This window comes from Ceratotherium simum, chromosome 29 (assembly GCF_057802395.1).
Source record: "Ceratotherium simum simum isolate JZ-2026a chromosome 29, ASM5780239v1, whole genome shotgun sequence".
In the NCBI taxonomy this organism is placed as follows: Eukaryota; Metazoa; Chordata; class Mammalia; order Perissodactyla; family Rhinocerotidae; genus Ceratotherium; species Ceratotherium simum.
The window spans coordinates 8,477,907-8,500,879 of record NC_141928.1 but is presented as its reverse complement, the minus strand read 5'-3'; the positions used below and the strand labels follow the sequence as shown (position 1 = coordinate 8,500,879).

Here is a 22,973-nt window from a genome sequence, read left to right as displayed (position 1 = left end):
CTCAGACTCGTCTTAAAGGACCGGGTCTCCGACTCCCGGCGAGTTGTCAGGGCGACAGGGACGCCGACCGGGGAGGACAGGCCTCCCGGGACTAGGTGTGCATGCCGGACGCCCAGCTTCCACATACCGGTCAGAGCCACAGAAACACACCGGGGATGTCTGGGAGTCGCTAAATGCCCCGGTTTCTGAACATGTAGATGGTGGTGACCCGGGCCGAATGCAGGGAACTCGGCCATGTAGCTTGCTATGTGGCCTCTGAGTGTCAGCGTCGTCTGTAATATGTGGCTAGTAATTTCTATTTCATGCACCCAATCGAAAGAGACCGAACCCTTCAGAGTGTCAGGGAAAGGGTCACGGCTTTGGGACCATAAGGGTCACGGAAACGGCCCGCCCCGCCCCATTAGTGGCCGGGCGCCGGCGACTAGGGCTTTGTGCCCTCCCGCACTGCTGCGCTGTTTCTTCTGTGACTCGAACCATAAAAGTTTCCTTACACAGAGGGGGCCTTAGAAACCACGTGCTTCAGATTTCACCCACGCGGAGGCGCCGGCTCTCAGACCCGCAGGTCCCCAGCCGTAGGACGAGGCGGGGAGAGGGAGTCCTAGGTTGCCCGTCTCCCCACGCCGGGCTCGCTCGCCCTAGCTGAGGGTCGGAGCCTCAACCACGTAGGCTTCTCCGTGGGCAGCCCCTGGATAGCCCCGCCGGGCCGCTGGGGGAGGGGCGGTGCACAGGGAGTGGGCGGAGATCTGAAGGCAGGCCGGGCTGGGGGCGAGGCGGGGCGGGGGGCGGAGTCTGACGGCCGGCGGGGGCGGGGCTCTGGGAGTGGGGCGGGGACAGAGCTCTGCTCGCCCGGGTAGGCCGGAGAGCTGGGCGGGGCGGGGGCGGGGCTGTGGGTAGGGGCGGAGTCTGGCGGCGGACGGGGTGGGGGCGGAGTCTGGCGGCGGACGGGGTGGGGGCGGAGCTCGGGCTTCAGGGCTCCCGCCTTGAACGGGGGCGGGGCCCGCGTTCAGCCGCGCCCTTCCACTCTTGCAGCGCCAAGTTCAACCCACCGCCTCCCCTTTCCGCCGGGCCCGGTTCCATTGTCGCGCGGCCCTTGCGGCGCCCGAGCCCGCAATGTCGGGCTGCAACGGGGACCTGGGCGTGCCGGTGGAGGCGGGCGCGAAAGGTGAGGACGACGGCTTCGGGGAAGCCGGTGACCCGGGGGGGCTGCTGAAGCGACATTTGCTTTCTCAGGAGTGCCTTCTTGGAAAGGGGGATCAGAGCTGGTATGGGGGCTTGGAAGGGACCTCAGAGCCTTCCCCACCCTTGGGCGAGTCGCGAGCTGCAGGTGCCGTCTCGGGGTTCAGGGCGAGCACTTCGAGCGGGTACCCGGAAACCGCAGCGTTCGAGAATTGTGAGCAACTGGCCCCGTTTTACAGATGGGGAGACTGAGGCCGCTTCAGGGACACTCGCCCTTTTGGAATTTGCTCCAGTCACTTCCTTCAGCCCCTGTGGAGACGGAGGCTCCTGAGGGGGCGGGGCCAGTGGCCTGTCTTGGCTGAGCAGAAGGGGCTGTCTGGGTGGGCGCGCCTGCCCTGCTGAGTCAGCATCCGCAGCCCCTTTTGCTGGTGAGGCCTGGAGCCTTTGCGACTGTGACTTGCTTACAAAGCAGCCTGTTGCCTGCACAGCACTCGAGGGTTGGGGGGTGGAGAGAGAACCATCAGCTCCCTTCTCATCTTCTCAAGCCTCGGTTTCCCCATCTGTAAAATGAGAATAATGATCAGTGTGTCCTGTTGAGATGTGTCAGGATTAAATGGGAAAACGAATGGAAGAGGCTGGAGGCTGGAGAGGCTGGTTCCTTAGAGACCCCTGTTTTTTTACCCACCTGGCAGTTGCTCTGCCCTAACATGGGTGTTTCAGCCTTTGCCAAATATAACAAGGAAACCCAATGGGCAGCCCCTCCGCCAAAATACTCGGCACAGTTCTCCCTTTGTCCTCCTGGCCAAAATTGGGCGGAGCATTAGGGCAGGCCCACACCTCTTGGCTTGCCATTCAGTGCTCACTGCCCGTCGTCCCTACACTGCTTCTTCCTTACTTCATTCCAGCCAGGGGCCTCCTGTCTGTGGCCAGCATTGAGCACAGCCCTGCCTCATGCCCAGGGGACCTCAGGGCTGTGGCTGAGCTGGGCGGAGCCCTAGGCCCAAAATGAGCAAATCCCAGAGATGGCTGTGCTCTTCCCTGTTCCTGTGGGACATCTGGGGACAAGTGGCTGAGATCCAGGTTTCTCATACAGAGGGGAGGACGGAGCCTCTGTCCAAGTGTAGCCCAGATCCTATCTGCCCTAGAGCCCTGTTCTGGACTATCACTTCTATGACCTCCTGTTGGTATCTGACCCTGGTAGCCCGTCTCCTCCTGGACACATGCCCTTCCATGTGACCCTGCCTCTCTTTGTTTTCCTTCAGCCTTTCTGGAAACACTTCCCTGGATACCAAGGAAAGTCTGAGAAACTGTCACAGCCAATAGGAGCCTAGAGGCATGACAACTAAATGTAATGTGGTGTCCTGATGGGATCCTGGAACAGAAAAAGGACATTATGTGAAAACTAAAGAAATCTGAATAAAGTATGGACTTTAGTTTATAATAATAATTGATCAATAGTGGTTCATTAATGTAACAAATGTACCACACTAATGTAGGATGCTAATAATAGAAGAAACCGGGTTCAGGGCATATGGGGACTGTGTATACTATTTTCACAATTTTTCTGTAAATCTAAAACTATTTTAAAATTAAAAGTTTATTTTTAAAAACTTGTCATATTGTGCGCCTTGAATATGCGTACTTTATTGCATTGTCTGGTGTTCTCTTTCTGGCAAGATTTGTCCCTGATTTAATTTCTGTGATGGTTATGGAGCAACTTCCTTTTCCTTCTGGCATCCGTTTTGGTAAATTACAACTTGCTGCGACATTTCCCGTTTTATTACTTATAGCATTCTCTTATCCTTTAATGTCTATAGAATCTATAGGTATATCTCTTTTTTATTTATACTTCTTCTGTTATTTGTGCCTTATATCTTTCTGTCTTGAGAAATTTTTCCAAATTTCTATCTATGTTATTAGTCTTTTCCAAGAGTCGACTTTTGGCTTCGATATTCCTATGGTAGCTTTCTATTTTATTAGTTTCTGCTCTTAATTTCATTTTCTCCTTCTATTGTCTTTGGGTTTCTTCTGTGGTTTTCTTTCTAAATTCTTACTTTGGACACTTCCTTCATGACTTTGCAGTCTTTCTTACTCTGAAACACACACTTGAGGTTGTGCATGCCCCTTGTTTACTGTGAGCCCGGCAGTAAGAGTCAGTTTCATCCTAGATCCTGTGGTCTGGCTGGCGGGGCCTTCAACGGGTCCAGATTGCTGTTCAGCCAGGATTGCTTTCACAGGGCTCCTCCCCAAGGTCCACTGGGGCCCCAGGAAGACCAGGCCCCCGGCCTGCCCTTGCCAAGTAGCAGCCTTCCCGGCAGCCTACCACTCCGCTGTCCAGCAGGGGCTGATGCAGCCATCTCTTGCCTTTTGACTTTTCTTGGCAATAGTCTGACTGCAATCCACAAGCTCCAAGGTCAGAAGTCAGCTCCTCACCTTCCCAGTGATTCTCTAAAATGGCCCTGACTGGGCAGGAGGCGGGGGAAGCAGCTCCCTCCCTCCCCTGCTCCTCGTGGGGATAATTAGTAGATAGAAGGGGAGGCCTCTGGTCAGCAAAGAGAAGGATGCTGAGGCCCATGAATACCAGGCAAGCCCCTCTGGGGGTCTTCCTCTTCCCTCCGCTCCTAATACAGCACACACTTGGAGAGAGCACTTGGTGAGCACTTGGGAGCCTGTAGGAGCCCTTAGCCACACAGGTGGCAGGAAGAGGAGGAGACAGTGGCAGAAGGGCAGGGCTCCCATGCTTCAGCCACAGGACCTGCCAGGGCACCCAGGAACCCTGCCTGGGACAACTGAGCCCTGAAGCTCCTCAGCCCCGGGAGGCTAGGAGTTCTCTGAGCAGCCCGGCTGCAGCTGCTTGCATAGGCCGGCCCACGCAGGACCTGGGGCCGCTCCTGAGACGAACCCAAGTCCCTTTGTGAGCAGGCCTGGGGTGTGGGGAGAAGATCTGTGTGTCAAGTGGACTATGGTAGGCTAAAAAATGGCCCCCCAAAAGATATTCATGTCCTAATTCCTAGAACCTGTAAATATAACTTTATTTGAAAAAAGAGTCTTTGCATCTATGATTAAGTTCAGATTTTTTTCTTTATTACTACTCTTTTTTGTTTCATAACAGTTAATGTCCTAATGCCTGATTTTTAAGGTGGACAAATTAAATGTGTGCATTACTCTCTTCAAAAGCAAACAAAACAAGCTATTCTTTTTCTTGGTATGGCCCAGATTTTTTCTTTTCTTGAAGATTGACAATGTTCTCGTTCCTGATTTGTAATATGATACAGAGTGCATGCTGTTTTCAAATTTCTAAGAGAAGAATAAAATTATTTTCACAACTCACCAATATTTTAATAGTAGAAGACGGGTGTTCTAAACCAATGATGGGCCTTTCCCTTCTTTTCCTTCTCCTGTCTGTCTTTCCTTCCTTCTTTGCCTCCTTATTATTCCACCTTTTAAATAAGTTGGGATTTTGCCATGAGGAGATCATCCCGGGTTATCTGGGTGGGCGGGAAATGTCAACACAAGTGTGCTGGTAAGGGAGAGGCAGAGGGAGATCACACACAGAGGAGACATCATGTGAAGACAGGCAGAGACTGGAGTGGTGGGGCCACAAGCCAACAAACGCCAGAAGCTGGAAGAGGCAGGAAACAGTCCTCTAGGGCCTCCGGAGGAGTGTGGCCCTGCCCACACCTTGACTTCGGCACAGTGAATTTCTGATTTTGGACTTCTGGCCTGTGACATGTGTTGTCTTAAGCCAATAAATTTGTGGTAATTTGTTATAGTAATTTGAAGATTTGGGAAATTCTCAGCCTATCCAGATTGCAGAAGATGCCAAAAGTAAGAAATTCACTGTTAGGAAAGCATGCTCTGGAGAGAAGGCCCAGGTGTGGCTGGGTAGGGGACCTGTGATGTGGAGAAGAGGTGGCTCAGGACAGAGAGACTCAGAATACCGTAGACTAGGTGGCTTATAAACAACAGAAATTTAATTCTCATGGTTCTAGAGTCTGGGAAGTCCAAGATCAAGGTGCTGGCAGATTTGGTGTCTGGTGAGACCCATTTCCTGCTTCACAGATGGCTGTCTTCTCGCTGTGTCTGCACATGGCAGAAGGGGCTAGGGAGCTCTCTGGGGTGTCTTTGATAAGGGCACTAATCCCATTCATGAGGGCTGCACTCTCACAACCTAATCACCCGCAAAGGCCCCACCTAATGCCATTGCATTGGGGGTTAAGATCTCAACATAAGAATTTGGGGGGGACACAAACATTCAGCTCATAACAGTGTCCCAGGACGGGGACCCAGGGGTGTGGATAGAGACCAAGGAGCCACGGGTCACTCCAATCCTGGCAGATCCAGGCTGGCTCCTAGAGATGGGCACTTGTGGCTGCACTGACCCTGGGGGAGGCCAGTGCCCACCTGAGGGACTCTGCCTGAGGGACTGTGGGCCCAGAGGAAGCACCCAGACCTGTGCCCTGTGTCCTCTGCCTGTCCATCATGCCTCTGCAGAGGCTTCCCACCCGTAAGAGGTGATTCTGACAGTCATGAGAAGGGGTAAGGGGGTGGTCCTCCCTCCAACCCATGGTCTCCTAGGCCCCCAACCCAGTCCCCCTGAGAACTGGGCTACAGGGGGACAGTGGCCAGGCGAAGGCCTCAGTGGGTGTTCTCTGATCCCTGCACCACACTCCCTGGCCCCTCACCCCACTCTCCACTGGCCCAGGTCAGCCCCTTCTCCTTATGCAGGTGGATATGCTCTCTCCTTGGAGTCTGACCTCATCCTCACTGCCTGTCACAGTCTTGCTCATGACTCCCCCCACCCAGAGGCCAGGCTCAGCCACAGACCCGTCCCATCTGAAATAAACACTTGGTGAGGAGTTGAGCTGGCAGCCCATCCACTGGGATAAGTGGGGTGGGGCGGAAAGGCCATAGCTCGGTCAGTCCCCAGCCCCCCGCCCCCCACCCCCGCCCCGAGCACCCAGAGAGGACCCAGGAGGAGCCTGAGCACCTCTCAGACATTTGTTCTCATTTAACCCTTCCAGCACCCACTACCCTGCCCCTGGGCTGGGCATTCCCCTGGCATGTCCTGGGTCCTTAGGGTACAAAGGAGAACCAGCCTTTCCAGAGAGCCAGACCCATCTTCCTACACAAGCCACCTTTGACGTGTCCAGCAGAGGCCCAGCCCAGGGCCTGGGAGCAGGGCGTATGAGGGTGACCCAGGAGTGGTGGGGATGGAACAGCTCCTTTCCTGGGGTGCTGGAAGCTGCCACCCAGGCAGGAGGGGTGCAGAGCCTGGAGGAGCATGTCTTGTCCAGTGCCAAGGCCATGCCAGGCAGAGGCTTCTGGCAAAAGCACCCCTGCCCAACTCCATGGGATCCCAGCATCCACTGCAGACCCTGCTCAGAGCCGTGGCCTCCAGTCCCCTGCCCCCCTGTGGCCATCATGGGCCCTCTCAGCTGCATGGGAGTCCAGGCCCCAGAGTGGAAGGCAGGAGCACCCAGCTAAGGGGCATGCTCGGGCAACGCATCCGAGGACCAGAACCAGAAGGCAGCCCTGGGCCCAGACCTCATGCTGCCCCCTGCCTGGTGGACCCCATGGGAAGCTGCTTCTGGAAACTGGACACTCAAGCCAAGGCCCTGGGGGAACAGGAACCTCACGCCAAACAGTCCTTCTGTGACCAAGCAATGGGCTTGCTCTGCTTGCCGTGATCTGAGCCAATTAATCACAACGAGAGACCGAGAAAGGAAGGTTTTATTCAATCAGCCGGCAGAATTGGAAGATGGCAGACTAATGTCTCAAAAAACCATCTTCAAGAATTACAGAATCTTGAGGCGGTTATATAGGGAAAATGGGCAGTAAGGGGGGCGGTTTAGAAATGTCGGCCTTCAGGCATGATGGACTCCAGGGTCTCTCATTGTTTTTTTCTTCTGTCAGTGGTGATGAATATCCTACAGGTGTTCCTTCTTTGTGATGGCCTTCTTCTTCCTTGGGAAAATTCGTTAGGATTTGTTAGGAACAAAGCTACAACAGTACCTCAGCAGGGGTACGTGCACAGGAGCAGGGCCAGAAAATCATGAGTGTGTAGTAATTTATGATGATTACATTTTAACTAGGGAAAGGTCCTTTAGCGTAACAAGATGGCCTCACTTATGTTCACTTACACTCCCTCCTCCTGGGTGTTGGGACCCGCGGTGGTCAAGGAAGGCCCATCTGTGGACACCAAGAGTTCCTGCTGCTGTGATCGGCCTCCTGGGGGCATCATGCCTGTAGGCTCTTCCCAGGCGTGGCCCCTGGCTCTGAGGGGCCTAGTCACCCCCTCAGGGGGAGCTCCTGCCCAGCTCTTCAAGCAGGTGAGAGAGGATTGCTTTTGCCCTGGTCATCTGAGGCTGGGCTGAACACTGCTCACAGGCTTCCAGAAACCAGTCCAGGGTGTTAGACTGGATTCCTGAGGTGCAGGAACTGTCAGAGAACATTTTGCTGCCTTCTTGAGTGGATTAGACCAGGGGTGGAGCCTGGGCCCCTCTGTGGGACGACAGGCCACTGCAGTTCCTGGGAGCCTCTGCTCCTAGGCACACGGAGGGGCAAGTACCACCTGCCAGAGACACTGTTGGGGGTCTGGAGCAGCCAGAGTTCTCGTGGCTTCTTGCCACAGAGAAACCCAGGTGTGGATGGTTTTTAAGTTCCTGTCACTGCTAAAGAGACCCAGGACAGGGCTTGGAAGGCCCTGCTCTGGCTTCTCCCAAGAGGGGCTTGGCCTCAAGGCTTCTGTGTGGTTTATTGTGGCCTCACTCAGGACATCTGAGCTCCTGGAGAGAGAGCAGGGAGAGTTAGTAGGGGTGGCCTTGCGGAACCAGCCTAGAGGCCACAGTAGAAGCCAAGAGAGGGGCCAAGAAGAGGCGATCGAGTGCCTGGTGTGCCCCCACACGGTGCCACGTGTGTGATTCAGACCATTCTGAGAGCCCTGGGGCCCAAGGACTGCCCCCTGCTCTAGGCAGCATGAACCCGGGAGTCCCCTCCTTGGCCAGGGGCCCAGGCCCAGTGGGAAGGGGGTGGGCAACGAGTGGGGCCTCCAGGGTCCTGTCTACCCCGGAGCTATTGGAGTCGGCCTGAGTCTAAACAGGAGGTCTACACCACGGTCCTCACCCAACCCTCCCAGTGCTGAGTCTCACAGCTTGTGAGAGGTGGGTGTGCACGTTGAGCTGACCCTCCCCCAGAAGGCCTGCTGGGCTCTGAAGAGGGTGGGCAGAGCTTTTCACCTTTACCCCCAGCCCAGCCTGCAGGACCCTCCCTTCCAAAGGCAGAATACAGCGAGCACCGCCGGCTGGTCCCCTGCCCTCCAGCTCCAGCCAGCCCAACACCCACCTCTTGTTGGCTGGGATCGGCCACAGCGTGGCCTGACCTCTGCTCCAGCCATGCCGTGACCATCCTTGGCTGGGTGGGGCAGGAGAGAAGGCAGAAGGCAGCCAGGTGAGGAAGGGGTGATGAGATGGCTGTCACCAGGTGTTAGCTGAGGCCAAGATCACACAGAGATGAGGACAGAGAGAGAGACAAGGCCAGCAGGTCTGAGGCCTAGAGCCAGCACAGGGAGAAGAATGGGTCCCGCAGGGCTTTGGTCAGAAACTCAGCGGTGACTGCATGTAGAGACACCCCACGTGTGTGCACCGGGCGCTGTCTGTGCACCAGGCACTGTGTGTGCATGGCCTCAAAGAATCTGCAGCACAGCTCTCTTTGCAGAGGGGGAAGCTGACGGGAATGCGGGTGGGCAGGGATTCACAAGCACCTGGAGGGGCCAGGATTCCAAGTAGGGTCCCTGGGCCAAGCTGTCATCCCTCCAGCACCCAGCCCTGGTTTTCATTTGCTACAGACTCAGCCCTAATTCCCCACCCCAATTCATACCAGGGGAGCATTGGCTACTCTACCCCCTGACATTCAGAGTCTAGAATATTCCATCCAGCAGCTCTTTGGTGAACCAGAACACTGGCCATTCCCTACTTAAAATTCTTTGGGGCCCCATCCATCAGTCTCCCCACATCCAATAGTCACTGCAGACTTGAGGATACCTTTTTTTTTCCTTTTTTTTTTTGTGAGGAAGATCAGCCCCGAGCTAACATCCATGCCAATCCTCCTCTTTTTGCTGAGGAAGACCAGCCCTGAGCCAACATCTATTGCCAATCCTTCTCCTTTTTTTCCCTTTTTCTCCCCAAAGCCCCAGTATGTCATAGTTGCTCATCCTTCTAGTTGCTGTATGTGGGACGCCACCTCAGCATGGCCAGACAAGCAGTGTGTCGGTACGCGTCCAGGATCCGAACCCGGGCCACCAGTAGTGGAGCGCACGCACTTAAACACTAAGCCATGGGGCCGGCCCCTTGAGGATACCTTTTAAGGTCACAGAGAAGAGCAGGGGTGGAGCCCCTGGGGCTGCCAGTGGTGATGAGAGGCGTGGGATGTGGCCACTGGCACCTCCGGAGGGTGTGTGGGCTTTGGTGGCAGCATCGTTCCCCCAAAGAAGCTTTGCTCAACTCTACTTCCTGCCCTTTCATCACTCAGATGGGCAGGTAGGGCAGGGCCTGAGGGGACTGGGGTCCTGTGGGGGCCTCTCTGGCCTCAGGGATGCCGAGGCCGCGCCCTACCCATGAGCTCGGGACCCCCTCCAAAGCCCCTTCCCTCAGGGCCCGCTACCCTAGAGCCCAGGCTAGGGGAGCTGATCTCCCCACAGCAGGTGAGCAGAGCCACTGAGGTCCTGTCAGTCTCCTCCAAGGCCAGCGAACCCTCAGTTAAGCCTCAGGTCAGGTGTCCAGACTGCCGCTGCCCCCGTGGTGACATCTTGGAGACACTGCACAGGAGTGGGGACCCATTACTGCCTCCCAAGGATGACCAGGCCCCCAGTTAGGAAACTGCTTCCTTCCAGGACAAAGCTGGGACCAGCTGTGGCAGGAACACTTCTAGGTGCCCAGGCCTGAGTCACTGGGCTCTGCGGCCCAAGGCTGTGGCCGGCGACGGGGATGGTCTCAATGACCTCTCAAGGCCGAGGCCAAGTTCTTGTGTTCCCTGTGACCCAAAGCACCTGGTGTCCAGAGCAGGCTGGTGGAGAGCCCACCTTTGGGCCCCAGCCCGCCTTACCCAGCACAGGTGCACGCCCCTCTTTGTCCCCACTCAGGACAGAGCTGGGACTACAGCCTTGGCATTTTGCTTTGCAAAGCAGCCATGTGTGCTGCTCAAGTGTCCAGCTTGGGGTCTCTGTCCCAGACCCAGGCCCAGGACTGGGCCCACAGGACAGGCCAAGTCCCCTAGGGGTCAGCTGTAGTCTGTTCTTACAAATGGGGCGTGGAGGAGGGGAGGGGCTGACTCAAGGCAGGGAGCACTCCCAGGTCAGCCTCTCGGAGGGTCTCACCCTGTGCCAGGGCCAGGATCCGGGCTCCAAAAGCTCGGGGCACATACTCTGTCCTTCCCTCTTGGGCATGCCACTCTTAGCTGCCCCACTCTCCCCTATCCCTTCCGAGAACTGGGAAACAACACACGGTCTGTTGTGGTGAGGCATTCCCTGCTTACATCAGGTGCTGGAAGGGGGGGCCTCACTGCACAGACCCTACCCCGGGCTTGGGCTGAGCAGGGGCTCCTGGAGGTCAGAGGACAGCTAGTCCAGATCAAGGACCACTGACCCACATACAAGGCCAACCAGAGCGAAGGGAAGGGCTACAGAGCGTGTGCAGAGGGAGCCCTTGTCCCTGCCAAAGGCGCAGAGCTTGGGGAACGCCCCTCCCAACCCCCTTGGTGTTCCTGCCCACCCATCTTGCACAATCCTGACCAGCGGTGAAAGGGGCAGAAATCTTGCCAAGTGTTTCAGCAGGAGTTGCTGGCAATTGCCTCCCCTTCCTGGATGTGGCAAAGGATGAATCACTCCACCCTGGGGTGGGCCGACCATAAATAAGAAGCCCCAGGCCAGGCTCCTCACCCTCCTCCTCCTGCAGCAGCTCCTGGAGCGCCAGCTTCCTCAGCCCTGAAATCATGGCCCTAGGGCTCCTGTGGCTGGGCCTCACCCTGCTGGGGGTCCTGCAGACCCAGGCCCAGGACTCTGCCCAAAACCTGATCCGGTCCCCACCTTTGCTCAGAATCCCGCTGCAGCCCGACTTCCAGGATGACCAGGTGAGGGGCCTGGAAGGGTAGCTGGAAGGAGGGCCCGGCGGAGAGTGCAAGCAGAGTGGAAGAGAGGCAAAGAGTCTTAGGAAGCGTGTTAGGGCAGGACAGCCCCAAGCTTCAGCTCAGCCTGCCCTCAGATCACCTTCTGGAGGCCACGCCCCATGCCCCCATCTCACCCGGGACCCTGCTGACAAGAGGGTCACCTGAGCAGACCCTGCTGGGTCCACGCTCTCTCCCATAATCCCCATAGTCTTTGCAAGGCGGGAACATCTTCAGTCCCTCTGCATGACGAGGAACCTGCAGCTCAGGGAGGCCAGCTGGCCACTTGCCCAGGGTCCCCTCATACCTGCCAGACTCAGGGCCCCCACCTGGCCTGGCGGCCTCCAGCTCTGGCTTCATCAGTGCAGGCCCAGCCCAGGCCTGAGTGCCTCGTCCCGGGCCCTGCCGCCTAGTTAGAGGGGCTCCTGGTTCCGGTCTGGGCTGCTCAGAGGTGCCTGCAGGGGCGGAGCAGTGAGGGACCCTGGGGCCCGTTGCTGGGCTCTGCCTGTCATCACGCCCCTGCAGTTCCAGGGGAAGTGGTACGTTGTGGGCCTGGCTGGGAATGCAATCAGGAAAGAAAAGCAAGGCCAGGTTAAGATGTACGCCACCACCTACGAGCTGAAAAACGACGGCAGCTACAACGTCACCTCCACCCTGCTCCGGTGAGAGCTGCCGCCTCCTCGGGGAACCTGGGGGACCTGGCGGGCTGCCCAGGGGGCTGCGAGGCAGACTGATGTCACAGCCAAGGGGTGACCGAAGCTGAGAGAGAGTCATTCACCCTGCTGCTGAGTGCTGGATTCATATATTTGTTCATTCCTTCCTTCCTTGATTAGATCAGCATTTATTGGTCACTTCAGCACAGACACACAGTAATGGCGATGGACAGTCATTAGGAAACAAGATGGAGAGAGCAGGGGTGTCCTGGCATGGGAGGAGGGTCACTGCAGCCCCACCCAGGCTTCACTGAGGGCTTCCAGGGAGGTGGCCTCTGGGCTGGGCCTTGAAGGAGCCAACCTGCCTCAGGAGGGATGAAGGCGTTCACGCCTGGGCTGGTGGACTCCGAGTCAGAGAGCCGCTCCTTCAGGAAGCAGCAAGCCATCGCGGGGCTGCCCCAAGCGGGAGCCGCTGAGCAGCCTGGAGTGGGGTGGGCAGCCCTGGCAGGGGCCTCAGGCACCAGCCCAGAAGGGATTTGGTGAGGAGTGGGTCTGAGCAGGGCCCCTCTGGCTACAGTGGGGAGATGAATGGGGGAGTGCCAGGGATCACCCAGTGCCTATGGGATTCTGGCTCTGGCTCCTGGGGACATGGGCACTGGAGCATTTATGGAACAAGGGGCAGAAGGAGGGTGGGTTTGGGAGATCAGGGGACAGGGTGGGACTCAGGTGAGAGGTCAGCATTGGCCCAAGAGCTAGAGGTGTCCTTGGCATGGAATAGACTGGAACCTCACAGGATGAATCCTCCAGGGGAGGTTACAGAGAGGGAAGCAGCAGAGAGAAGAGAAGAGTAGCAGATAAATGCCTGGGGGACATGGGGGGGACAGTATGTAGGGAAGGCCACTAAGGGGAGACAGCCCTGAAGAGGAAAGGACAGTGGGTGCTGAAGGGCGGGTCTGAGCAGGGTCAGGTAGCCCAGGGCCAACCAGGCAGGGACAGCCAGGGATAGGCTCAGAGGGCAGGACCCAGGACCTCTGAGCTGGGTGGGGTGGGGCCTCCTGCTGTGGTGGGGGATGGGCTGTCCTGGGCTAGCTGGACCAGGGGCATCAGAATCTTAGCCCCTTCAGCTGCAGCCCTGGCCCCACCTCGTCCAGCCCAGGTGGTGCAAGCCTGTGTCCTCTCCCTCTCACCCGCCCATCTCTCACTCTCACAGGGACGAAGGCTGTGACCACTGGATCAGAACTTTTGTCCCAAGTTCCCTGCCTGGCCAGTTCAACCTGCGCGGCATTAAACGTGAGTCCCGAGTGAGGTGGGCCCTGAACTGGGGGTTCCAGGGGGTGGAGGCCTCCCACAAGGGGAACAGACACCCCTGCCCCTCCACACAGGTGCTGTCCTATGGGGGGAAGCCCATGCAGACAGGCTGTGGAGAAGGGATTGGCTCCCTCCTCCCGGCCAGGGCAGGCTGACCACTCGCCATCCACCCCACAGGTTATCCTGGAGTGCAGAGCTACACCGTGCGAGTGGTGGCCACCAACTACAACCAGTATGCCATAATGTTCTTCAAGAAGTTTTACAAAAACCAGGGTTACTTCAAGACCACCCTCTATGGTGGGTCGTCACCCATCTCCTTGGGGACCCGGCTCCTGGTCACTCGGGGGGAGAAGAGGCTCATCCCCACCCAGCCCCCAAGGTCCTCTCCAGTGCCAGCTCTGCTCTGAGCCCCTGGGAGGCCAGGGAGAGAGGTCCTTCTGCAGACCCCTCAGTGAGGAAGGCGTCTGAGGCCTCATTCACACATTCTACAATACTTATGGAATGTTTGCTGGCCACTCATCGGCCGTCTTGGCCACAGGGAGGACCAAGGAGCTGCCCCCTGAACGGAGGGAGGAATTCATCCACTTTGCGAAATCCATTGGCCTCACCGATGACCACATCATCTTCCCTATCCCTATCGGTAAGGCCCAGTTGGGGAGAGGAGAAGGGGACAAGCAGCTGTCTAGGCCTGATGCTGCCCCACCAAGGAAAGGGGGAGAGAAGAGACTCGGTCCCCTGGTCCACTCACTGGAGCCCCCTGGGAGCCACTTTGGGCTCAGGGAGACCCTTTCCCACCCAGGGGTCTGTGGGGCCCGCAGGGATCTGGGCTCCAAGTGTTCCTCCCTGACAGGCAGCTTGGGCCTGCCCAGATGAGAATTTCAGGCCCAGGTTCAAGTTTCCCCAGTCTCATTGCCACGGCCACCTCCCCCTATATCCCAGGTCCTGCTGTCCTGGGCCACGTCCTCCCTTGCCCTGGGGCTTGCCCACCACTGACTTGGGAGGTACCCTTGTCTGAAGGTGGTCTGGCCTGGGCAGAGGGCTCCAGCCAGGCCACTCAGAGAGCCACTGACCTCCCCAAGGCTAAGTGGCTGCCAGGGCTCAGCAGGTAAATGGGCAGGAGGCCTAGGTGCCCGAGCAAGTGGCTGGGCCTCACTTGCCTCCTCTGGAGGGTGTCCCCCAGGTCCGCTCATCCTCAGGCCTTTCTCCCAATCCCCCAGCCCCATCACTTGCCCCTCTGCTGCCGCATCCCTGAAGGGAACCCCTAGATCTGCTGCTGCTGGGCCAGGCTGGGGCCTGGGGCAGCCCAGGGGCAGTACAGGGCCTTGGTGGTCAGGGATCACACACACAAACACGCACACACGCACACACACACACACACACACACCTGCTCATTCTGATGGACTCTCTCCCCCACAGACCAGTGCATCGATGAACAGTGAGCGTGCAGTGAGTATGGCTGGGGAGGGGCTGATGGGAGCCAGGGTGCAGTGGGGTGGGGTCTCAGGCCTGCCCTTGCTCCCCCACCCAGCATGCTGCCATCTTTACTCCCTTGTCTCCCTCTCAGGTGCCTCCTGTCTCTCTCTGCCCCCAACGCCCTCAGGTCGGCCCCTGCCCAGGATGCTGCCCAGCTGCCCCCACCAACCCAGACACCAGTGAGAGACCCAGGAGACACTTTCCATGGCGCGCAGCCCACCAGTTGCTCCCCAGGCCACCCTACTGATGGCCCCTCCTTGTTTGCTAAATAAACACATGCCCACAGACCCCCAGTCTGTGCTCCTTGACTCCTGGGCCCTCTGGGAGGAGGATGGGCAAAGGGTGGGCTCACATTAGGGTCACTCCTAGGGACTGTGGTCCCAGCAAGGAATGGAGGCCACAGAACCAGAGTCCAGCATTTTTTTTTTAAGTTTTTTGTTTTGTTTTGTTTGTTTGTTTTTTGTTTTTGTGAGGAAGATCAGCCCTGAGCTAATATCCGTGCTAATCCTCCTCTTTTTGCTTGAGGAAGACTGGCTCTGAGCTAACATCTATTGCCAATCCTCCTCCTTTTTTTCCCCCAAAGCCCCAGTAGATAGTTGTATGTCATAGTTGCACATCCTTCTAGTTGCTGTGTGTGGGACGCGGCCTCAGCATGGCAGGAGAAGTGGTGCGTCGGTGCGCGCCCAGGATCCGAACCCGGGCCGCCAGTAGCGGAGCGTGAGCACTTAACCACTAAGCCACGGGGCCAGCCCCCAGAGTCCAGCTTTGACTGAACACTTCCTAGCTCCCAACTCTGGGCCCACCCCCATGTCCCTGCCTTTGAGGGGTGCCGACTTCAATGGAATCACTGATGGGACCACACATCATGCCCTCTGCTGCCTGCAACACTCCTACAGCAGAGGCCCAGCCAGAGCCAGGGAGCTGGAGGAGACTGGGAGGGCTGAGGTGCTGTCACCCCTGACTCACCAGGATCCCTATGGATGCTGGAAGATGGCAGCCAGTGCGGGAGTGGTGCACAGTGGGTGGGGTGGAGGCATGCTCAGCTTGAGGCTGTGCCAGGTAGAAATGGTCCCCAGGAGTGGTCCCCTGCACCTTTGCCAGCCCCTGTGGGCCCAGTGCTCACCCTCCTGGCCACACTGGTGGGTGGCAGTGTCCATGCTGACCCCATTCAGAGTGCTCTCCCTCACCCACATCTCCTCTCTATCATGACCTCCCGACCACCAGGGGCAGGGCCAGGAGGCAAAGAGGGGAATATGCTACCAGAAATCCAGATTCTAGAAGACTCGTGGGCTCCAGGCCTGCACGAGTCTGTGTGGGCCTGTGTCTGGGGCTGCTTGGCTGGGCCTGTGTCTGGGGCCTGAAAAGCCCCTGTCCACCCACAGGCCACAGCTGCAGCCCCTCCATGTCTGCATCACACACAGGACTCCCTCCCCGGCCTCTTCTCCCCTTGCAAGGTCAGAGGTCAGAGGAGGTGGGGTTCTGAAGAAACCCAGGCTTCTCTGTCCCACAGGCTTGCACATCTACCCCCTGGCTGGGGGAGTGGGGAGACACTGGAGCTGTGAGCAGTCCCAGCCTCCGCCCACAGGGAACAGGACAGGCCTGAGACCCAGGCCCACCAGATGCTCTCACAGCCTCGGAAGTCTGGGCCAGACTCCAGGAAGAGACCAGCTTGCTGCAGCCTGGGCTGAGCAAGGATGGAGGCCACGCATGAGCCCAGAAAGGCCCACACTGAGAAGGGCACCGAGGGGGCCACTAGCCAGAGCCCCATATCTGGCTGAGAGTGGGGGAAGCTGAACCCAGCACACTGGCCCTTAGGTTCCACTTCAGGCCACAGATCCAGGTTCTCTGCCTTGGCCCGTGCAGCGCAGCTTCCCATCACCACCTGGGCCTCCCGGGCCTTCCAGGGTCAAACTCTTAGGGCACAAATGGGGCTCTGTGTTTCCTCCCAGGGTCACTGGGTTTATTAGTTTCCTATGACTGCTATAACAAATTACTGCAAACCAGCAGCTTAAAACAACACACATTTATTGTCTTACAGTCCTGGAGACCAGAAATCTGAAATCAATTTCCCTGGGCTGAAATCAAAGTGTCAGCAGGGCTGCACTTCCCCCCGAGGCTCTAGGAGACAGTCTGTTTCTCAGCCTTTTCCAGCTTCTAGAGTTGCCTTCCTCGCATTCCTTAGCTTGTGGTCCTTTCCACCTTCTTCAAAGACAGCAGCATGGCATCTCCAAATCTCTCTCTCTGCTGAGGTCCTCACGTGGCCTTCTCTCTTATGTCTGTGGTCAAATCTCCCTCTTCCCCCTCCTTATAACTTGTGATTACATTTAGGCCCCACCTGGATAATCCAGGATAATCTTTCCAGCTCAAATCTTAATGCAATCACATCTGAAAAGACGCTTTTCCCAAATAAGGTACCATTCACAGATTCCAAGAGTTAGGACCCAGATACCTCTGGGGGCGATTATTCAGCCCACCACACTGGGCTCAGAGAGGGAATGATGGCAGAATTTGTGAGGCGAGGAATGAGAGGTGAACAGGGACCCCAGAGGCAGGACAGCACCATGGCACGCCCCCGCTCCCATCGGGGCTGGCTGGGGTAGGTGGCTCTTTCGTCCTGTGGTCTGGTGTGTGGGCCTTGACCACAGGAGTGGGGTGGGCAGGGTCCAGGTTAGCTCCGGCCTCTGGGAGTGCAGAAGGGGCCAGCTAGGTAAGGTGCCTCTGCCACCTCCCCTGCTCCTCCCCTCCCCCCCCAGTTCCCCCCCTTCCCATCCTCACTCAGCCACATGGGGGATGAGGCTTTGGCTGGGCTGTACTCTCCTCTCCTCCCGCCTGCCTCCCTCTGCTCACACGGCTAGCCCCAGGCCTCAGGCCCCTGCTCAGGCTCCAGGAGAATAGCTACTCCTTGAATGCTATAGGTGGGGCTAGTCCTGCTGGGGGCCTTGCAGGGTCCTGCAGACCCTGCCCAGTTCTCCATGGAATCTGACTTCCCACAGGACAAGGTGAGGGACTCCCCTGCCTGGTCCCCACGATGGGACAGGAGCCCCTGATGGGGGAGGGGGCACTCTCTGAGGCTGGGCTGTCTCCCTGGGAAAGAGTGGGGCTGAGCAAGGGCAGCGCCTGGCAGAGGTGTGAGCAGGGCTGAAAGAGAAGGAGAGCTGGGTACTCGCCTTTGGCTGGTGGGTGAGAGGCCCTCCCTGGGACCATGGCATTTCACCAACCAAGACAGCAGAGCCCTGTGTCCCCTGATGGGCACAGAAACACCTGTGTCTGTGTGTAGCACACCAGTGTGCAGAGACACATCACAAACACAGGTCACATACGTGGATGTGCCAACACAATCCAAACACGTTTATCCCTATAAGCATAGGGCACCGCAAAAAAACCCCACAGGCACACGTTTTGCTCCCAGACGTGAAATCACATCTGGGATCACAGGACTCCACTCTGTGCGTCAGCCCACAGACAAAGGGAGAAACACGCAGACTCCCGGGCACACGGGGATAGGCAACAAACTCTTAGAGAGACATGCAGGTTCCCAGAAGCATGCCGAGGCGCGCACAGACACACACATCACACAGACACCGCAGGTGGATGCGAACGCTCATGCATGGAGGCTGCACAGGGATGCCTGACGCACACGTCCACCCATCTGAGCGCCCAGCTGCCCCTAGGCGCACTCCCAGCACCCTCCTTCTCCGAGCTGCTAAAAGGGGTGGAGGATGATGGCAGCTGGGCCCACCTTATCCTGAAGCCTGCCTTGACTCACAGCCACACGCAGCCACAGACCGTGACACTCAAGGAAGCTGTGAACGGAAATTTTCCCTGCACACAAGGAATATTAGAAACCACGGCGCTCAGATTTCGCCCATGCGGAGGCGCCAGCTCTAGGGCCCTCAGGTCCCCAGCTGAAGGAGGAGCAGAGTGGGAGGTCCCAGGCTGCCCCTCTAGGCCAGGCTTGCTCGCCCCAGCTGAGAGCCGGAGCCTCCGCACCTAGGCTTCTCCGCGGGCAGCCCCGGGATGGCCCTGCCCGGCGGCCGGGAGAGGGGCGGGGCTCGGGGGGGGGCGGGGGCCGGCGGGAGTGGGCGGAGTTCGACTGTGAGGCAGGGCGTGGGCGGGGCTCTGGGTGTGGGGGCGGAGTCTGCAGGCGGGGCGGGGCGGGGGCGGAGTCTGCAGGCGGGGCGGGGTGGGGGCGGGGCTCGGGCCGTGGGTCCCGCCCTTGGGGGCGTGGCCCCGCCGCGTTCCGCCGCGCTGTTCCACTCTTCCGGCCCTGCGCTCCATCCTCCGCCTGCACCTTCCGACCGGCACCGGCTCTCCGCCGGGCACCGTTCCACCGTCGCCCGGCCCTGGCGGCGCCCGAGCCCGCAATGTCGGGCCCCAACGGGGACCTGGGCGTGCCGGTGGAGGCGGGCGCGGAAGGCGAGGACGACGGCTTCGGGGAAGCAGGTGACCCGGGGGGGCTGCTGAAGCGACATTTGCTTTCTCAGGGGTGCCTTCTTGGAAAGGGGGATGGGGCCGGGATGGGGGCTTGGAAGCGACCTCAGAGCCTTCCCCACCCCTGCCCCTGCATGGGTCCCGAGCTGCAGGTGCCGTCTCGGCGTTCAGGGCGAGCACCTGCGAGCGGGTCCCCGGAAACCGCAGCATTCGAGAACTGTAGGCACCCGGCCCCGTTTTACAGATGGGGAAACTGAGGCCGCTTCAGGGACACTCGCCCTTTTGGAATTTGCTCCAGTCACTTCCTTCAGCCCCTGTGGAGACGGAGGCTCCTGAGGGGGCGGGGCCGGTGGCCCGTCTTTGCTGAGCAGAAGGGGCTGTCTGGGTGGGCGCGCCTGCCCTGCTGAGTCAGCATCCCCAGCCCCCTTTGCTGGTGAGGCCTGGAGCCTCCGCGACTGTGACTTGCTTACAAAGCAGCCTGTTGCCTGCACAGCACTGCCCGGGGGGGTGGGGGGGTGGAGAGAGAACCATCAGCCCCCTTCTCATCTTCTCAAGCCTCAGTTTCCCCATTTGTAAAATAAGAATAATGATTAGTGTCTCCTATTGCAGTGTGTCAGGATTAAATAGGAAAACGAATGGAAAATACTTTGTAGGTTCCAAGCATGCAAGTGTGCAGTAGGTGGTTATTATTATTCTCTTTAGTGTAATGAAGATTGGTTTATTAAGTTAGAGGGCAGGACTTAGTAAATGTGGGGTAAGTATTGAGTCTGCTTTTTGTTTTGTTTTAGGTAACAGCTTTATTGAGTTATAATTCACATACTACACAATTAACCCATTTAAATTATACAATCCAAGGGGTTTTAGGATAGTCACAGAGTTGTGCACCCGTCACCAAAGTAGCTTTAGAACACTTTCATCACCCAGGGTCTGCATTTAATAAAGGTAGAGGACCTCCCGTGGTGGGGTAAGCAGCGGGCTGGCTGGTTTGCCCTGGACACTGCTGGTGAACAGCGGCCAGATGTGTGTAATCACACCGGCAGCTGTGGTGGGAACATCAGGGAGGGCCTCCCAGCAGTCACATGAGTGGACGTTGACAGATTCACGGGACTTAGTGCAGTGGGGAGGAGGGTGTCCCAAGTGGAAGGCAAAGGCTTGGACCTGGGAAGTGCCCTTGACACAGATAACGCCTGCCCCAGTGGTGTGGAAACACCCACCTCCCCCATCCTTCTCCCGGCTTGTGTCTCATGACATGGAATGGGAAATGTTGATGGTAATGACCATCTATTAAGTACTTGCTGTGGCCAGACTCTGTCTGAGTTCTTGATATATATGAATCCTCACAACAACCCAGTTCTTACCCCCTGTTCCAGAAAGGTGCAGTGACTTGCTGGGATGGGGCAGAGCTGGGACTGAAACCCAAGTGCCCCTGCTCCCCAAGTCTGAATCTTGGCTCTGCCACCAACCAGCGAGAGGGCCCTGGGCAGGTGTCTTCCTTCTTGGCCCTTGATTTCCCCTTTTGTACCACAAAGGGGTTGGACTCTAAGATCCAGCAGGGACATTCCAAGACTCAGGTCTCTGTGAGGTGTGCCAACTCTGGGCGATGGGTGCTCTCCCTCCAGAATTCAGACACATTCACACCCATATCCCAGACTGCACTCCTCCAGCCCAGGCCTTTTCCAGACACCGCCAGCCGCTTCCCCTTTGTCCCAAGCTGGCAGCTGAGTGTATCTGAGTCATGGGCTGGCTCAGAACTGGGTCCCGCAGTGGGCACAGGCCCAGACCTTGGGTCCTGAGGGATATTGTGTTGCTGAGAGAAGCAGGTCAGGAGTGGCTGTGGAGGAGGGAGTGATAGTTTCTGGTGGACCAGGGAAGGCTTCTTGGAAGAGGAGGCATTTTGAGCTGGTCCCTGAATGGCTGTTATGGTTGAGGCATTCTGGCTGGCAAGGACAGTTGAGCAAAGGCAGAAAGTCTGGGAAGTCAGAGGCTTCATTCATTCACCCATTCATTCATTCAGGGACTCATTCATTCATTCAACAAATGCTTATTGTGTGCAGTGAGGGCACCAGGGACACAGCAGGGAACACAGGACCATGCCACCTCTCATGGAGCTCTATAGTCTGGTGGGGGAGACAGACCAGCACACAAATAATCACGGCAGTCAATCTGGAGGTGAGGGCCATAGAGGTGTGAGGAGGGCAGGGGGATCAGGAATAAAGGCGTGATCTGCCTGGGGCATTGGGAGGGCTCCCTGTGTGACATCCACGCTGAGACTTGAAGGACGAGTGGGACTGATCCAGGAGGAGAGGAGGGAAAGAAGACAGGAGGAGAACACAGCGCATTCCAGGCAGAGGCAACAGCATGTTCAAGGGGCCTGAGGTGGGCAAAGGCAGGTGTGAGAGAGGAAAGGACAAGACCTGGGAGACGGGCCTAGAGGGGGGGCAGGGGCGGGGTTTGAGAGGGGCGGGGCTAAATGGGTGGGGTAGGGCTAGAGGGGAGTGGGTCTTGGAGTCTGTGGAGTGCTTTATCCAGAGGGCAGAGAGCCGCAGAAGGGCTGGAGAGTAGGGCCTCCCTCAGGACAGAGGCCTTGATTTCCTGGGCTCTGGCCTCTAGGCAGCTAATGAAGGAAGTAGAGAGGAGACTTGGCACCTGACAGGACTTCCCAGGCCTCCCCGTGACCACCCTAACCCTAGAAAAAAGGATGATACACTAGGTATTATTTCTCCAAAGGCTTTCCTCTTTTGGTATCCACCCATTTTCCAGATGGTGACACTGAGGCTCAGGAAGGCGTAGAGACTTGCCCAGAGCCCTTCTGGAAGCAGGCTGGGGGAGAGTGTGGGAGGAGGGTGTCTGTGAGCCCTGAGGAGACGCGAGACCTTGGCTGTCTTTCCCCTTCCTCCCAGAATACGCTGCCATCAACTCCATGTTGGACCAGATCAACTCCTGTCTGGACCACCTGGAGGAGAAGAATGACCACCTCCACGCCCGCCTCCAGGAGTTACTTGAGTCCAACCGGCAGACGCGCCTTGAGTTCCAGCAGCAGCTTGGGGAGGCCCCCAGCGATGCCAGCCCCTAGGCTCCGGGAGCCCCGAACCAGACCTCAACCCTGCCTCCCTGGCCAGGCTCTGGCCTGGGCACTCACCACCTGGCTGAGATGCCGTCTCAAGGGCTGGCCTGCGGGTCCCCTGGTGGGTCTGCCTGCCTGGGCGACCCTTCTGGTACCACCCTTGGGATGCCTGGGCCAGCCCACACTGCCCGGTATCCCCTCCTGGGGCCAGGTGTGTGCCTGCGACCCACCCACCTTGTCTGCCTGCCCAATTCCTGGGCACTCCCAACTCTGCCCAGGCCCTGAGTGTCCACATTAAACGGGTCTCCCACACCACGGTGCCTCTCTCCTTTGTTTCCCAGGATGCGGATCCCAGGGGCCGCCAGAGGTGAACAGGGCAGTGGAGGCCTTCCATGATCACACTGGCAGCCCACACTGGTGGGGCTGGGGTTCCTGGCCTTCTTGTATTTCTGGACACAGAGGGTACAGGTGAGGGCTTCCTCCGCCCCTGGGGTGCTCCTGGCCAGCAGCTGCCTCCCCAGCCTGGCTGAAACAGCACCAGACAGGCTGTGCGACCCTGTGTGATGCGCTCAGCTTCTCTGGGTACTAGGGCCTTTCACTAAGACAACTAACACCAAGACATGCTGTGAAACCTTGGGCACCGCCCGCCTGTTCTTGGCCTCAGTCTCCGCAGCTGGCCAGTAACAGCGTTGGTCTGGTTGCCCATCTCT

General features: G+C 58.0%; 2 protein-coding genes and 1 long non-coding RNA gene across 4 annotated transcripts; all 3 read left to right on the top strand.

The window, feature by feature from the left end:
* The first annotated feature begins 522 nt into the window (after positions 1 to 522).
* Positions 523 to 2,791, top strand: LOC147913189 (uncharacterized). Its single transcript, XR_015548912.1, has 3 exons — positions 523 to 662; positions 1,030 to 1,162; positions 2,439 to 2,791. It is a non-coding gene; the product is annotated as an uncharacterized LOC147913189 (long non-coding RNA).
* Positions 2,792 to 11,038: 8,247 nt separating this feature from the next.
* LCN2 (lipocalin 2) lies at positions 11,039 to 15,055 on the top strand. 2 transcript variants are annotated; one of them, XM_087419019.1, is made up of 7 exons: positions 11,039 to 11,301; positions 11,860 to 11,996; positions 13,198 to 13,277; positions 13,473 to 13,592; positions 13,834 to 13,935; positions 14,712 to 14,741; positions 14,896 to 15,055. In XM_087419019.1, exons 1-6 carry the CDS (start codon positions 11,164 to 11,166, stop codon positions 14,732 to 14,734), a joined length of 600 nt encoding a protein of 199 aa, XP_087275145.1. In that variant the 5' UTR covers positions 11,039 to 11,163; the 3' UTR covers positions 14,735 to 14,741; positions 14,896 to 15,055. The 2 variants fall into 2 exon arrangements, with proteins under 2 accessions (XP_087275145.1, XP_014637443.2); XM_014781957.2 differs by having other exon boundaries at positions 14,860 to 15,055.
* Positions 15,056 to 19,038: 3,983 nt separating this feature from the next.
* On the top strand, positions 19,039 to 22,427 carry BBLN (bublin coiled coil protein). Its single transcript, XM_004423508.3, has 2 exons — positions 19,039 to 19,211; positions 22,100 to 22,427. Exons 1-2 carry the CDS (start codon positions 19,133 to 19,135, stop codon positions 22,270 to 22,272), a joined length of 252 nt encoding a protein of 83 aa, XP_004423565.1. The 5' UTR covers positions 19,039 to 19,132; the 3' UTR covers positions 22,273 to 22,427.
* The last annotated feature ends 546 nt before the right edge of the window (positions 22,428 to 22,973 follow it).